Source organism: Spinacia oleracea, chromosome 2 (genome assembly GCF_020520425.1).
Source record: "Spinacia oleracea cultivar Varoflay chromosome 2, BTI_SOV_V1, whole genome shotgun sequence".
NCBI classification, from domain to species: Eukaryota; Viridiplantae; Streptophyta; class Magnoliopsida; order Caryophyllales; family Amaranthaceae; genus Spinacia; species Spinacia oleracea.
This window is the reverse complement of record NC_079488.1, coordinates 19,769,354-19,784,144: the sequence shown is the minus strand read 5'-3', so window position 1 is coordinate 19,784,144 and position 14,791 is coordinate 19,769,354. Positions and strand designations below refer to the sequence as shown.

Here is a 14,791-nt window from a genome sequence, read left to right as displayed (position 1 = left end):
CTTGTTTGATACTTTATAAGATAACAAGAATTGAATTATTAGAAACTTACATATATCGAACGTTTACTGTTTTTGGAATTTATTTATATAGCTAATGTTTGGTTTTTGTTTTACTAATTAAACAGATGTCTGGTCGAGGGGATAGTTCAGGCAGTGGCCGTGTTCGTGGAGGTGGACGTAAAGGTGCTCGTGGGGGTGCTCGTGGAGGTGCTCATGGAGGTGCTCATGGAGGTTCTCATGGAGGTGCTCGCGATAGTCCACATATCACACAATCCACTCAGGATACCTTCTTTGATGATGACATGACTCAGGGTGAGTATGATAGTGAGGTTGTACCTGAGACACAACAAGATGAAGTGGTTGTTGAGCCGGGAGTGTTTTGGATGACACCTGGTGAACTATGGTATGATTAAGTTTCTTTTTTTGGTAAACTATGGTATGGCTTAGAACTTTAGTACCTACCGACTAATTTTCCTTATTTGGTAAACTATGGTATGACTTAGAATTTTATTAACTACCGACTAATTTTCTTTTCCTTCTTTCATTATGTTAGGTTTGATAATAGTTCCCTCGCCCGACACATCACGAGTGTCATTCAAAAGTATTTCAAGAGTCCTTGGACGTGTTATTCACAGGTGGATAACCATACCAAAGAGCATTGGTTTAATTTGTTCAAGGTATAATCAATTTCATATTACTTAATACATTAGCTTTTAGTTATAAACCTAACTTTGTCGAAAATTTGTAGCGGACTCACAAGTGGCCACCGGAGTACGACACCTTGGCTTTGCATGACTACCATGAAAAAGCGGGAGCAAGACTAAAGGACTTGCACAACAACATCACCTCAAGAAAGGGTGGAGAACGTCCTAAGTGGTTGCCCGAGGATGTGCATAAAGAGATGATGAGGCATGCAACGGAGGATCCTGAATTCCTGAAAAAGTCTGAGCGTGCTAAGAAGAATAGGAGAGGCGGTTCACTAACCAATCCAATTGAACCCACACATTTTCAAGGTTCCATTTCCACAGTTGAACATGCAAAAAAAATGGTAAATATAATTATGTAGCTTACTTTTACCTAAATATGTAATTACGTTGAATACTTACACAAATTCCTTTATACTAAGGCAAAAGACAATGGAGGTGCTTTGCCTACGGCCGGTGAGTTTTATTTGAGGACGCACACGAAGAACATACCGGGAAAAGGGAATGTACCATGCAGTAGCAAAGCGAAACAGATCAAGGTAAATGTTGTTGATGTTCTAATTTTGAGTATTTGCTTTGAGTATAAGTGACTAAGTGAGTGAAGTTTGCTACTAGTCCTATATTAGTCATATATGCACATATTATAATTGGATGAAATGCTATTTGTTTTCAATATGAAATAAAAATAAGGACTCTTTGGTGATATATGTTGAACTTTCCTTGATTTTATTATGGCAAAAACTATGGAAAAACTGAGACTCTTATGGAAAATTATAAACTGGGAACGAAAATAGCATTTTTAGGCATAAAATGTTCCATAACGACCCAAATGACCCTTAGGAGTGCAAAACGAACTTGAAATGAGTTTTATAAACACGTAACCACTCATATAAATCATGTAAAAGGTTTAGATTTTGAATATAGGATCGTTTGTTGATAGTTGGGAACGAAAATGACATTTTTAGGAATAAAATGACCCATAACGACCCAAATGACCCTTAGGCGTCCAAAACGAACTTGAAATGAGTTTTATAAACACGTAACCACTCATATAAATCATGTAAAAGGTTTAGATTTTGAATATAGGTTCGTTTGTTGATAGTAGGGAACGAAAATGACATTTTTAGGCATAAATGACCCATAACGACCCAAATGACCCTTAGGCGTCCAAAACGAACTTGAAATGAGTTTCAAAAACATGTAACTACAAATATGAATCATGTAAAAGGTTTAGATTTTGAATATAGGTTCGTTTGTTGATAGTTGGGAACGAAAATGACATTTTTAGGCATAAAATGACCCATAACGACCCAAATGACCCTTAGGAGTGCAAAACGAACTTGAAATGAGTTTCATAAACACGTAACCACTCATATAAATCATGAATAAGGTTTAGATTTTGAATATAGGTTCGTTTGTTGATAGTTGGGAACGAAAATAGCATTTTTAGGCATAAATGACCCATAACGACCCAAATGACCCTTAGGCGTCCAAAACGAACTTGAAATGAGTTTCATAAACATGTAACTACAAATATGAATCATATAAAAGGTTTAGATTTTGAATATAGGTTCGTTTGTTGATTGAATGCTTATGAAGTGTTGTGCGTAATTGTTATGCATGTTTGTTAATCATTTCAATTCTTGTAGGAAACATATGAAAAGACTGTTGCTGAATGCCGTGAAAAAGGCATTGAAAAGGATCCAAATCAAATATTTTTTGAGACCGTTGGTGGGAGAAAGAAGGGAAAGGTCCATGGCTTGGGGAGTGGCTCACATTTGTATTATGCACCACCTTCGAGGGGAGGTGGTTCTTCTAGCTCATACATACCTTCCCTTTATTCGCAATTTCAAGAACAATTTACTCAAAAGACCCAAGCGTTGGAGGCGACACAAGCTCAGATACTAAGGGAGAGAGAAGAAGAGAGACTGGAGCGACAAAGGGAGAAGGAAGAGCTACAAAGGGAGAAGGAAGAGCTACAAAGGCAGAGAGATGCAGAGCGACTAGAGCGCCAAAGGGAAAAAGAAGAAAAAGAAGAAAATGATAGGGTCCAAGCAAAGGTGATTGCCGAGTTGAAAGAGGCAATGGAGAACTATGGAAGGATGTTCAGTCAGTGTAGTCAATTTCAGTCTCAGGACCGTCAAGATCCCCCGATGGAGGGGCAGGGCTAGATTTTCAGTAGATTGTGTTTTGAATATTGTGGTCGCCTACGGGCTAGATTTTCAAACATATTTTGTATATATTTATGTATTAACTCGTAGTAATGCATTATATATTTCTATCAGTATTGTGGTCGCAGGAATATATTGAATATTGTGGTCGCAGGAATATATTGAATATTGTGGTCGCGGGAATTATATTGAATAACAGGAAATTGAATATTGTGGTTAAATATTTGATATGGTAACGACCATTTAAATAGTCGTAACTTTCCAAATCTGGTCTTGCTGGATTTGAAGTTTTCCGACTACAAAAGTAGTCGCTAAATTCCGACTACCAAAGTAGTCGTTAAAATACGACTACAAATGTGGTCGCAAATTTAACGACCACAACAGTAGTCGCTAAATCCCCGACCACATATATAGTCGTAGTTTAGCGACTACTTTTGTGGTCGGAATTTAGCGACCACAATTGTAGTCGCTAAATTACGACTACAATGGTAGTCGGAAATTTAGCGACTACTTTTGTAGTCGGAAATTTAGAAACCAATATTTAGTCGGTAAAGTAGTCGGTGAACTTTACCAACTACTTTTTAGTCGTAAATTTCTAATGTTCCGACCAGAAGTTTTCCGACCACGTCATACCGACTACTTTCAGTCGCAAACATTTTTAGCGACTATTTTCAGCTTTTTTCCGACTACTTTTAGCGGTCGGAAAATTGGTGATTTCATGAAATATTAGAGCGCCACCTAGGATTACTATGGGTTTCGGCTAATGGAAAATGAGATTTCTAATTTATTTTTGAATTAAAAAAATCAAGTGCCACGTAGATAAATAATTAGGTGCCAAGTAGATATTTTAATTAATTAATTACTAATATATACAATTCCATCCAAAATCAAATACTCTAATAATTAAAAATAAATCAACAATAAAATTTAATCAAAAATCAAACACTAATCTAAAATAAAAATTTGTCCAAAGTCAAACACTAAATAAATAATTAGGTGCCAAGTAGATATTTCAATGAATTAATTAATAATATATACAACTCCATCCAAAATCAAATACTCTAATAATTAAAAATAAGTCTAAAACAAAATTTAATCCAAAATCAAACACTAATCTAAAATAAAAGTTTGTCCAAAGTCAAACACTAATCCAATATTAGAGCGCCACGTAGAAAATCTAATGGTTTCGACCAATAAGATTTCTAAATTATTTTTGAATTAAAAAAGGTCGAGTGCCACGTAAATAAATAATAAGGAGGAAATTTGTTAATATTAATCCAACCTTTGGCCGGTTTTCTTTTATTAAACCCACCTACGACATACTTTTTAATAATCCCACCTTTACTACCCAACGACTTTTATTAGGCTTAAGTGACCGGTAGTCGGTGAAAAAATCATGGAGATGGTGATGAATTGATGATGATGATTGAACATATCGAGAGAGAGTACTTCCACATAGGTACATATTACCGCCTAGAATAGGTTTATGACGTATTGGGCCCAATAAAAGTCGTTGGGTAGTAAAGGTGGGATTATTAAAAAATATGTCGTAGGTGGGCTTAATAAAAGAAAATCGGCCAAAGGTTGGATTAATATTACCAAATTTTCTGATTTTTAATGATTTTGAGGCCAAAAAGTCAATGTTTTTATGCTAGGACTTGAGTTGACTATTTGAGACTATTAAATTAACGCATAATGATTAATTTCTAAATAAACCAAGGGTTTTAGATTCTTAAATAGTTGCTGGAAATTTAGTAAACATGGATAATAATTAAGTTTCTCCTTTGTGTTTATAGGAGTTGATTTCTAGCTTGAGTCGTGATTCGCACAGTGGCCCCCGTACTTAGGTATTCCAGGTACGTACATGACTAGGGTGACCACCTATCCCATGAGGAATTTATGATGTGTATTGATTGTGAATCATGTGAACTTAAGTGTTGAGAATTCATGTTTGATGTGTGAACAAGCATGTTGAGAATTGTTATTGAATCTATGTGAATGAGCATCTTATGAATTGATTAGTGCTTTATAGATTCTATTGAACTATCATGTTATGGACTTTTATAATCGCTGAATTATGTCAAGCATGTTGTTCAAATTCATATGTATGTATGAGTGTTTCGCATGCAAGTTATTATGATTATGCTATTGTTGGGGATGTCTAGCATACATTGAGCCTATTGAATATTGCCTCAGTGCATCGTTTACTCTACCGCCGTGTAGAATACATTTAAATTAAGAAGTTTATGTGAATTGAACTAAGGACTATTCGTGCTAAGGGTACACCCCTCTTGCTAACAGGAAATGTCGGGTTATCTTAAAAGGTGTTTTTGAGATGGAACAATGGAGTAATTTCACTTGAGTCCTATGTTTGATCACAAGTCCTAAAGGATTAAAATGAAGTGTCATTGTTTAATTATTCATTTGTGTAATTATTGAATTACTTGTAAGTTATGCTTTGGGTTGAGTCTTGAACATAACATACTAATTAACGAAAAGTGTAACCCGAATGAGCTTCAAAACTCTTGGAACGTATATACCTTGAGTATGAACAATGGGGGGAGTCGCGTCGGAGAAACTCGTACTCCTTGAATGATACAAGACGTTGTTTCATTAGTTTGGTTAATCGCTTATAAAATTTGCAGGAATTCCGTCGGTATGGTCCGACTGTCGGTAGAAAGCCCGAATCTATTTATTTGATGCTTGGTGGGCTCCCAACACCCTCAGTTTCCCTCAGTGGTCTTGTTATTCCCTCAGTGGTTTTATATTTTACCCGTTTGAAGCTAAATTCTTTTTAATCTATGAGTTAAGATTCGTGTCAAGTCTCGAGTATGTCTTCATGATTAATTGGTTACTTGAATGGCTTTTGCATGTGGATTATCGTTATTGTTGAGTGAAGCATGTTAGACTAGGATTTCATTCTAGCTTGTTCATACTCATCTTTCGCTGACTTCGTGCTTCATGTTTTTCGGTCATGGCCTTCGCCTTAATGACCCTATGATGATCCATCATTGCACTTGCATTGTTGGGGAGTAGATTTCAATAAGCAGGTTGGTAGAGATAACTTGTGGGGGAAGTTATCGTGGGAATAGTGGCGAGTGACTATTTCATCTCTCGTATTTATAAACTCTATTTAATTTATAGTCATGACTATTATTATTACTTTAATATGGTTTTGAAACATAGTTAATGGATTTTCTAAACTATTTAATGTTGGTTTTGGGCATTGATGGTTCCAAGTTGTTTTATGACCATTAACTATTTAATATGTTTAGAAAGTTAGTTAATTCCGCTGCGTAATTCTGGTAAATAGCCTTAGCCGTTATCACGGTGGCGGTAATAGTCGGAAAAAGGTAATTATAAATATAAGGAATTATCAGGGTGTTACACTTTCTCTTTTTCCAGGTCTCCCTCTCTCCGGTCATCTAGGTATTGCTTGAGATACCCTCGGCGGACGAGGTCCTCGGTGTTATCCTTCAGCTGATTACACTCTTTGGTGTTATGGAGGAAGTCATCGTGGAACTTGCACCACTTGTTTCTATTCCTGTGCTGGGACTTAAGCTTGCCCGGCTTCTGCCATTTCTCATCGTACTTGTGGAGGCAGTAGATTTCTTTTCGGGGGAGAGTGACTGGAGTATAGTTGGTGTATTTGGGTTGAATATCACCCTTTCTTCCCTCTTTCTTCAGGCTACCATCTCTCGCATTCTTCTTCTCTTTCCCCTTTCTCGAGCTACCCTCGGGCTTGCTTTGATTTTTTGTGTCCTTCGGCTCAGAGGAGCCTTTCAACTCTGCAGCATCTTTGTTGAACTATTCGGTTCTCATGAATGCATCTTCCATCTTCAGTACGTCAGCTATTTTGGTGGGGTTTTTCATGGACAATTTTTTTCTGAACTTTCTCTTTTCAGAGCGAAGATCGCTACATAAGGTTGCAAATTGGGGATGTTCGTCGATTCTTTCATGAACCTGGCCATGAAGTCGCGAAGACTCTCGCCTCTTTCCTGTTGTATCGAAGTGAGTTCAGCAGTGGTCCTTTCTGGGCGATTGTTGCTGACGAACTAGACTTTGAATTTCGCGCTTATATCTTTGAAGTTGTCAATGGAACCCTTCGGCAGCGATCTGAACCATTCTCCCGCCACTCCAGTTAGCATCGTTGGGAAATATTTGCACCAACATGCTTCGGATTGGGGGTCATGAACATTTGCTTCTCGTAGGAGATGATGTGATCTCGTGGATCGGTAGTCTGATTGTATGTCAGGTGTGCTGGAAGCCTCACCTTCGGGATCTCTTCAATTTCATGCCCAATTCTTTGATGAATGGGGAGGATGTTGGAGTCATGAACTTCTTTCCTAGCCTCACCCTGATTACTCCACTCCTCGAGGTCTTAACGCGAGAATGCTCGGGAGTGTGTCGGGGGCTAGGTGTTCGGTCGTGTCTCCTTCTTCTCCTCCTTGCCGCTCGACTGTTGGTCTCAGGTCGGTTCTCGGATCTGTTTGATTCGCCAATTCTCTCGTGCATCGAGGGCCTTATCCTACTGAGCATTGTGCTTCGAATCCGAGTAGGTTGACTCGCAGTTGTTCCATTGCTTTGGAAAGTTCGCGGAGTAGGTGACCTGAACCATTCTAGCTGATCCTGGACCGTCTCTTGGTTTTTCCAGGTGCTTTCACTCCACCGAGGTGTCAGGTGATTTCTTGTCATTGTTGGAAGTGTCTGGTTAGTTCTGGAGGGCGCGTTGCTAGGCGTCGGCTCCAGATTTATCCGCCTCCTCACCCTCTGGTGCGTACGACGATCGTTCCTCAAGTTCTGCTCCTTTTCGTTGAAAAGGTAGTTTTGCATGATGGCTATGGCCGCGGTAAGCTCTTCCCTCGTAGGGACCGGGGGTCTGGAATGGCAGCTGTTGTGTATGTGTGCGTTGTCCGACTTGGTTGTGGACTCGCCTCTGACTCGTCAGATTTATAATCATGAAGGTTATCCATTTTGGGTGAAAATGGTGGTTTTTTCGTAGCTTTGTAGCATCTTCCCCACAGACGACGCCAAATCGTTCCGGTGTTGAAACAATGGGTTTCGGATTGAAGGTCCTTTTTTCGATGTGGAAGATCTAGCTTGAATAATTGTGTTGTGTCCAAAGATACCTGCACAATGAACAAAGTAACTGGCCTCGGGGGTGTTTCGAGGAAAGCCCCTTCGATGCTTACGTAAGTACTTGGTTCGGATTCTAGAGAGAGAGTTCTCTAGAGAGTAGTGTTTAAGGCAATAAATTGGACGTACCTTGAGTATTGAGCCTTGGTGGCTTATTTATAGTGTTTGTGTAGTAAGTTCCCTTAGGTCATTTATTACTTGATGGGTTGTGGGCCATGGTTGGTTGGTTGGCCTTTAGTGGGTGAATAGCTTGTTATGTTGTTATTATAGCCTATTAGGATTTTGAGTGGTATTCCTAATTGGAGTAAATTAGGCACTCAAACATTTACTTTCTTGATATATATTTTATACAGAGTAAATTTTACGGAATAAAAAAGTTAGAAATATAAATAATCAAATAACCGGCATGAACCATCGTGAAAAGATAAAGTATAAAAATAGGTAAAGTATAAATATTAAATGAATACGTGGATCTTTGTTAGATAAATAGGTTCCGGACCTAAAAATAATCAACGTGTCTCCTGTGTGACCAGCAATATGTGTGACCAACAACATAATCAACTTGATGGTGTGACGCGCGCGCAACTACTATGGCGAAGGTTATGGACTGGTTTAATTTACTTTCTATGTTGGTGTTATATTGTATTCGTTGTTGTTTTTCTTGTTTTACTGCAATTTGTTCAATTTCGTGTTAGAGATTCAATTCCTTGTATAGATTGGTGTTACTTGACTTTTTATGTTGGTGTTATTAAGTTATTTATACATTGTATCAGTTGTTACTTTTGTTGTACTGCAATTTCTTCAATTTCATCTTAGAAGTTCCTTGTATATACTAGTGGTACTTGACTTTCTATGCTGCTGTTACTTATACATCGTATTCGTTGTTACTTTTCTTGTTTTATTGCTTGTTCTTCAATTTCATGTTAGAGGGTCCTGGTATAGACCTAAGTTACTTGATTTTCGATGCTGATATTACTTTTAGTTATTGTAGTTTCTTAAATTTTATGTTAGAGGTTCCTTGTATAGACTGTTGTTACTTGACTTTCTATGCTGATATTACTTATACACTGTATTCGCTGTTACTTTTCTTGTTTTATTGTAGTTTCATGTTAAAGGTTTCTTTTATAAAGTCGTGTTATTTTATTTTCTATGCAAGTATTACTTTTAGATTCGTTAACCAACACAATGGACTTTAAACACGTTGTACAGTGTGAAGTTGTGAACACACCACACTATCAAGTTGATGGTGTGATTGGTCACATATAAAACTTGAGGAAAAATAATGCAAAAACCTAGACAAATATATTCCAAATAGAATTGCCGAGAATTCTCCGACCTCTACTTGGCTACTTGCCCATAGCTAGCGCTAGATCGACTCTATGCGTTACAATTTTTTTTAAAGATGAAGTGTCCTACCAGATTGGTACACGGCCGGGTTAACAGGCTATACACTTTAAAAGTGGGTACATAGAGTACTATACCATTTGCCTCAAAATTTATACTTTCAAAATACTTCATCCATCCCTTTTTGGTCACGCATTCTAGTTTTTGTACGAAACACCCCAGTGTATAATGGAAATGCCCTTGATCTATCAAACCTTTGTCACTTTCTGTCCATGAGACACCCATTGTTAGGATTTGAGATCGTACAACCACAATAGTGTGGAATTGTATAACATTGGATGGTCATTTCTATTGCACACACATACAATAGATACAAATACCAAGCAAGACTTAGCCTAGTGGTAAAGGTTTTGCCTCATAACCTCAAGATTATGGGGTCAGATCCTGCTAAGGACTCTTTGGAGGTGAAAGGTTTCCCTTATAATCTCCCTCACTTCCAATGGTTATGACTGTAAAGTTGGCTGGATATACCTGTGAGAGGTACTAGTTCAGTAGGGTGCTTCATTTTTACCTTCTAATAAAAAGACAATATATACAAATTCATCCATCGTAAACTATAATAGCTCAATATTACAATGATTGTTACAAGGGTTATGCAACAAAGCTTAAATTAACAACCATGTACAACAACAACAGCAAAACTAAAGAACAAAGAGAATATGAAATCAAATAAGTTTGTGTAGCAAGCTAACTAGTGTAGTCGTCTACTCAATAATCAATATGACCTTGTGTGTTGCGCCTTCCACGGTAGAATAAGTTTTTTCCGTTGATCACCGAATACAAAGCACCAAGGAACACAACCAAGTAGTGAATGATAAAGATTTATCAAAGAGTGTCAAACCAAAATTAATCCTATATTATCTTTAGAAACTCATAGTTACAACACTTACAAGTGTATCACTCGAAACAAATATCAAACGAATTTACATACACATAAAAACCAATTCTTTGTAATGGAAACGAGATATATGCTTTCATGCCCGGATAAAAGATGTGGCAAGTACATTTGAATACTCTCAATTGTCTCCCAAAATACTAAAGCAAGAAAACATAATCAAATAGTTCATAATCCTCCCTCAACCCCGGAAAATAAGAGGGGAACAACGATGATCCAACTCTAATTAATTAACTACCATACGTAATGAAAACAAGAAAAAGAAAATGCCGCGTACAATAAGAAAAAAAAAACTTCCTTTACACTAGGCCGACTAGGGGGTTAAACAACCTATGCTTCAAACTCTTTACAAAGAACATGCATTGATGCTTAGTCTTCATTTTGCAGATTCATCCACTGCAAAATTTTCCCAAATTTCTTAGGATTAGTATCTCATAAAATATAATAAGCCTAACCTAACCTTCTATTCTCCCACCAAATAAGCAAAACTTCTTGAATATATGGTTTTCGTGAAAAGACTATCACCATAATGTCTAAGAGCATGTTTGATATAATGTTTTTAAGTGATGAAAATAGAATCACTTAACTATTGTAACCATTACCACCATTTGTTACCTTTCTTAACCCTATGGTAACTAAATTGTTACCCTTATTGATCTTTATTTGTTAGAGATGATTCCTTTCCCGAGGTATACCAAACAACATACATATCATGACAATAGTTAACATTACCCTTTCCCCTTCTTATTTATTTCCTTTCCATTTCATTTCCTAAATTTATACCAAACATGCCCCAAATCACGACCTTTCAATTTGGACATCTAGTTTTTCCCAACGAAAATAATCATTGATTCTAGGCATATATCTTTTATACATGGCCTAAAACCATTGTTGATCGAGTAATCGATGCATGAATATACAATGACACAATCTATTCTCATAACAAGATAAAGCCAAACAACAGGAAAAGTAAAAAATTTGAATGTTTTTACCTGCTTCGGTGGGACGTTCTCTCTCGTTTATGTTCTCACTTTCGATGCACTTTATAAGATACTTAAAGATCTCAATGTCACAAGGAATGGTAATGCCACCACCACCATGCTCATACCCAAACTCTTCCTCTGCCTTTTCAAGGAGTACCTTGAAAAGATGATGGGTAAGGTAAGAAGTGGGGATGATGAACCTCCTCCGGAGCACGGGCCCCACATAAACGGCTAGATATCCCTTGGGAACATCAGGAGGTGGTTCAGGGCTTTGGCACCCGTCCTCATCTGAATCAAATCCAACAGCTGACTTTTTTAACCGCTTACATACTTCAGGTGCGATTCCACCCGGTTGAGAATGAGAATGACCATGTTGGTTAGAGTTAGAGTTAGACTGTGCTGATTTGACAGTTGCGTTGTGCCATTTTCGGACAAGTTCTTTCAACCTTACTATTTGTAAGATAATACTCACTCTACCATTCCCTTGTTCGTCCATGGCCTGATTCTTGTAGAGGCAACTTTCAGTTTGAATAATATATTCTCTCCTGGTTGAAATCAGCAGGTTATATTTCTGAGGGCCAACATCATCAGATTGTCCACTACATGCAAAAACAAAACAATGATCCGTCAAACTAATTGTTTATAAACAATTTTCAAAATGCTTTCCTGAGAACAATACAAAATGCAACGTTTAGGGAGTGTTTGGTTTAGTGTAAAACGTTTTTATGGAAAACGATTTTCCACTTTCAAATCATTTTGCGTTGTTTGGTTTGGCAGGGGATGAAAAACTATTTTCCATAACTCCCTCAAAGTTGGAAAAACCTTTTCCATTTAAAAAGACCTGAACAACTATTGCCTGTCCCGCTGGCCCGACCAGACCCAACCCGAAAGTAGGGTTTGGCTAGCCTAAAACAAACATTACTAGACTAAATCCCGAGCCTGGCCCGAAAGGCCATTTTGGCCCGAAAAGCCCACTCCAAATTTATGGATTTGGGCTTATTTGTGGTAATGCCCTGCCCAAATTTTGATCACCTCTATTTTGAAGGAAAACTTCCTTTTTCTCATCAATCTTCAACTATCTTCTCCAAATTTCCTTTTTCTATGAATTTTATTGTAAGAAACCAAACAAAGGAAAACTAGTTTGAAATTGTATTTTTTCTTGAAAAATGTTTTCCACTGAAAACGTTTTACGTCAAACCAAACGGAGCCTTAACATGCTGAAGAAACGGTTTAGAACCAAAGGAGAAGTGTCAAACAACTAAAAACCAATTAGGGAAAATGTAGCTTCTAGGCCCATATATAAAGAACAACACACCTTTTGTACTAACCAGAGAGCAAATTCCTCTTATGAATGCTAGAGACTCTTGTCAAATTGTGAAAGTTGCATCTTGACTTATCACTTGCGTTCTCTTTCTTTGAGAGAATTTAAGAACTTAAACTATGTTAAGATCTCTTCACTGCAACAGCCAACAAAATGCCGAAAAAGAGAGAGATTTAAAGAGATCGGCAAGAAGAGAAACTAATCTTACAAATAGTGTGATATTCTAATGACTCATTTCACATAAACGTCCCAAGTTGATATTGGGAGACAACGAGGAATAGATAGGTACATCGAAACATCAACTTAATTTAGTATTTTACATGGTTTACTTTTCAAATCAAATAACTTTATTCTCCTAATATGAATTTTTTCCGGCTTTCATGTTATGGTGATAATAGAAATGTGATTGTTTTGCATTGCAAGATAAAGAAGTCGAAAGGAAACTACTTCGACAAATACCACTTACACTTCAAATTGAATCACCATTCTAGCTTGTTCTCTCACTCGGGTGATGATAAAGGTCGCAAGTTGCGACAACATTTAGTTGTCGCAATCTTATGTGTCGCAGTTTAATTGGTACATATAGGCGCCACGTAGGCTATGCGCCTTCCGAATATTTTTACTACCAATGCAATATTTTTACTATGAAAATATGAAAATATGTAAATGAGGTAGTCGATATAAAAAAGGAAACAAATTAGAATATTAAGATTTTCCACCTTTTTTGTAAATATATAATTGGTTATATATAAATTAAATATTTCAGTTTCCAATTTAAATCATGACACGTAAACATGTCATGTCATCATTGTGACACATCTTAAAGGTCGCATGTTGCGACCTTTATCATTTTCGCTCTCACAAATATACTTTTCCTTCAATTATAAGCAAACTAAAAAATTATTCCATATGAATTATGTAGAACATCTCAATGTTATTTCTTGAAAAATTCGATTATAATCAAGAAACCAAGAGACCAATAATGGAATATGAAGCAATGAAATCAATCACCTAGAGATATTATTCAAATTGTCATTCTATTTTATTACTAAATGCACACATGACAAAATATACGATCCATTCCTCATTTCACAGAATCTGATCATGATCAAATATTTTATGATCATGATCAAATTATATGGAAGTATATTATTGATAATAAGATCAAATTATATTATATGATCACGATCAATAATAACAAATTAAATAAAATATAAACAAAATACTACTATTGTTTATGGGTAGATCTAGAAACTCTTAATTTCACATGATTATAGCAAATGCAATTGGTGTATAGATCCAACATGCACGTGCTTAACAAATTAACAATCAAATTAACCAAACTTAAGATGAACAATCAAATCACTAAAACAATCCACACATTACTATAGCAAAAGTTAGAATCATAAACGTAAATCGAAGCAAACCATTTGATCAAATATGCGAAACAATTTCAACATTACATCTCAATTTTTTTAGCCAAAAAACCCAGAAATCCAATGCATGTAAATAGTATAATCAAACCCATTTCATCGAATTTATGATACAATTTCTTACATTATATAACAAAAACTGTTAATTTAATAACAAACCCAGCAATCTGAATGCATGTTCAATCAAACCCATTTCATCAATATTCCAAAAGTATTTCTACATTTCATCGAATTGTAAATCAAATACAAACCCAGAAATTGAAATGCAAACCAAATTAAACCCAGATTATCAAATTTATCATAAAACTCTAAAATTAAACAACAACAACAACAACAACAACAACAAAAAAGTAAATTGCTACCTGGAAGTGTAATTGGGAAGAGGCATGCATTCAGCTGTGACAGATATGGAGATTTAGAACATGGTATCACAACAAACTAAAAAAGAGATTGATAACTTTTATGAACTAGATAAAGCAGAATATTTCCTCAAATTGAGTGCTTTATTAAAGGGAGAAAAAATTAAGAAAAGATAAAATGGATAGAACAAAAATTGTGAGGTTGGTTGTTATAAAAAGTGTGGAGGGAAAATCGGGGAGAAGCTACTCTAAAATAAGAAATGTGAAACTGTTTATGTTGGCGACAATTTTGGGATGATGATAAAAAGTTAGTTAGCTGTTTTTTTTAAAATTCCCAATTTGAAGCAAAGTGACAATTGCAGCCTTTTCTAGGTACGTTATTTTA

At 36.3% G+C, this 14,791-nt stretch overlaps 1 protein-coding gene across 1 annotated transcript; it reads right to left on the bottom strand.

The window, feature by feature from the left end:
- Positions 1-10,250: 10,250 nt before the first annotated feature.
- LOC110788867 (uncharacterized) lies at positions 10,251-14,714 on the bottom strand. The gene is made up of 3 exons (XM_021993500.2): positions 14,410-14,714; positions 11,303-11,892; positions 10,251-10,706 (listed from the first exon to the last, which is right to left on the bottom strand). The coding sequence occupies exons 1-3, from the start codon at positions 14,433-14,435 to the stop codon at positions 10,687-10,689; spliced, it is 636 nt and encodes a 211-aa protein (XP_021849192.1). The 5' UTR covers positions 14,436-14,714; the 3' UTR covers positions 10,251-10,686.
- Positions 14,715-14,791: the final 77 nt, after the last annotated feature.

Coding starts and splice junctions, on each gene's coding strand:
- LOC110788867 (XM_021993500.2), bottom strand. CDS start 14,435: ATGCCTCTTCCCAATTACACTTCCAG. Junction 11,893..14,409: donor CTTCCCAATTACACTTCCAG/GTAGCAATTTAC, acceptor TTTTGCATGTAG/TGGACAATCTGATGATGTTG. Junction 10,707..11,302: donor AGAACGTCCCACCGAAGCAG/GTAAAAACATTC, acceptor AAAATTTTGCAG/TGGATGAATCTGCAAAATGA.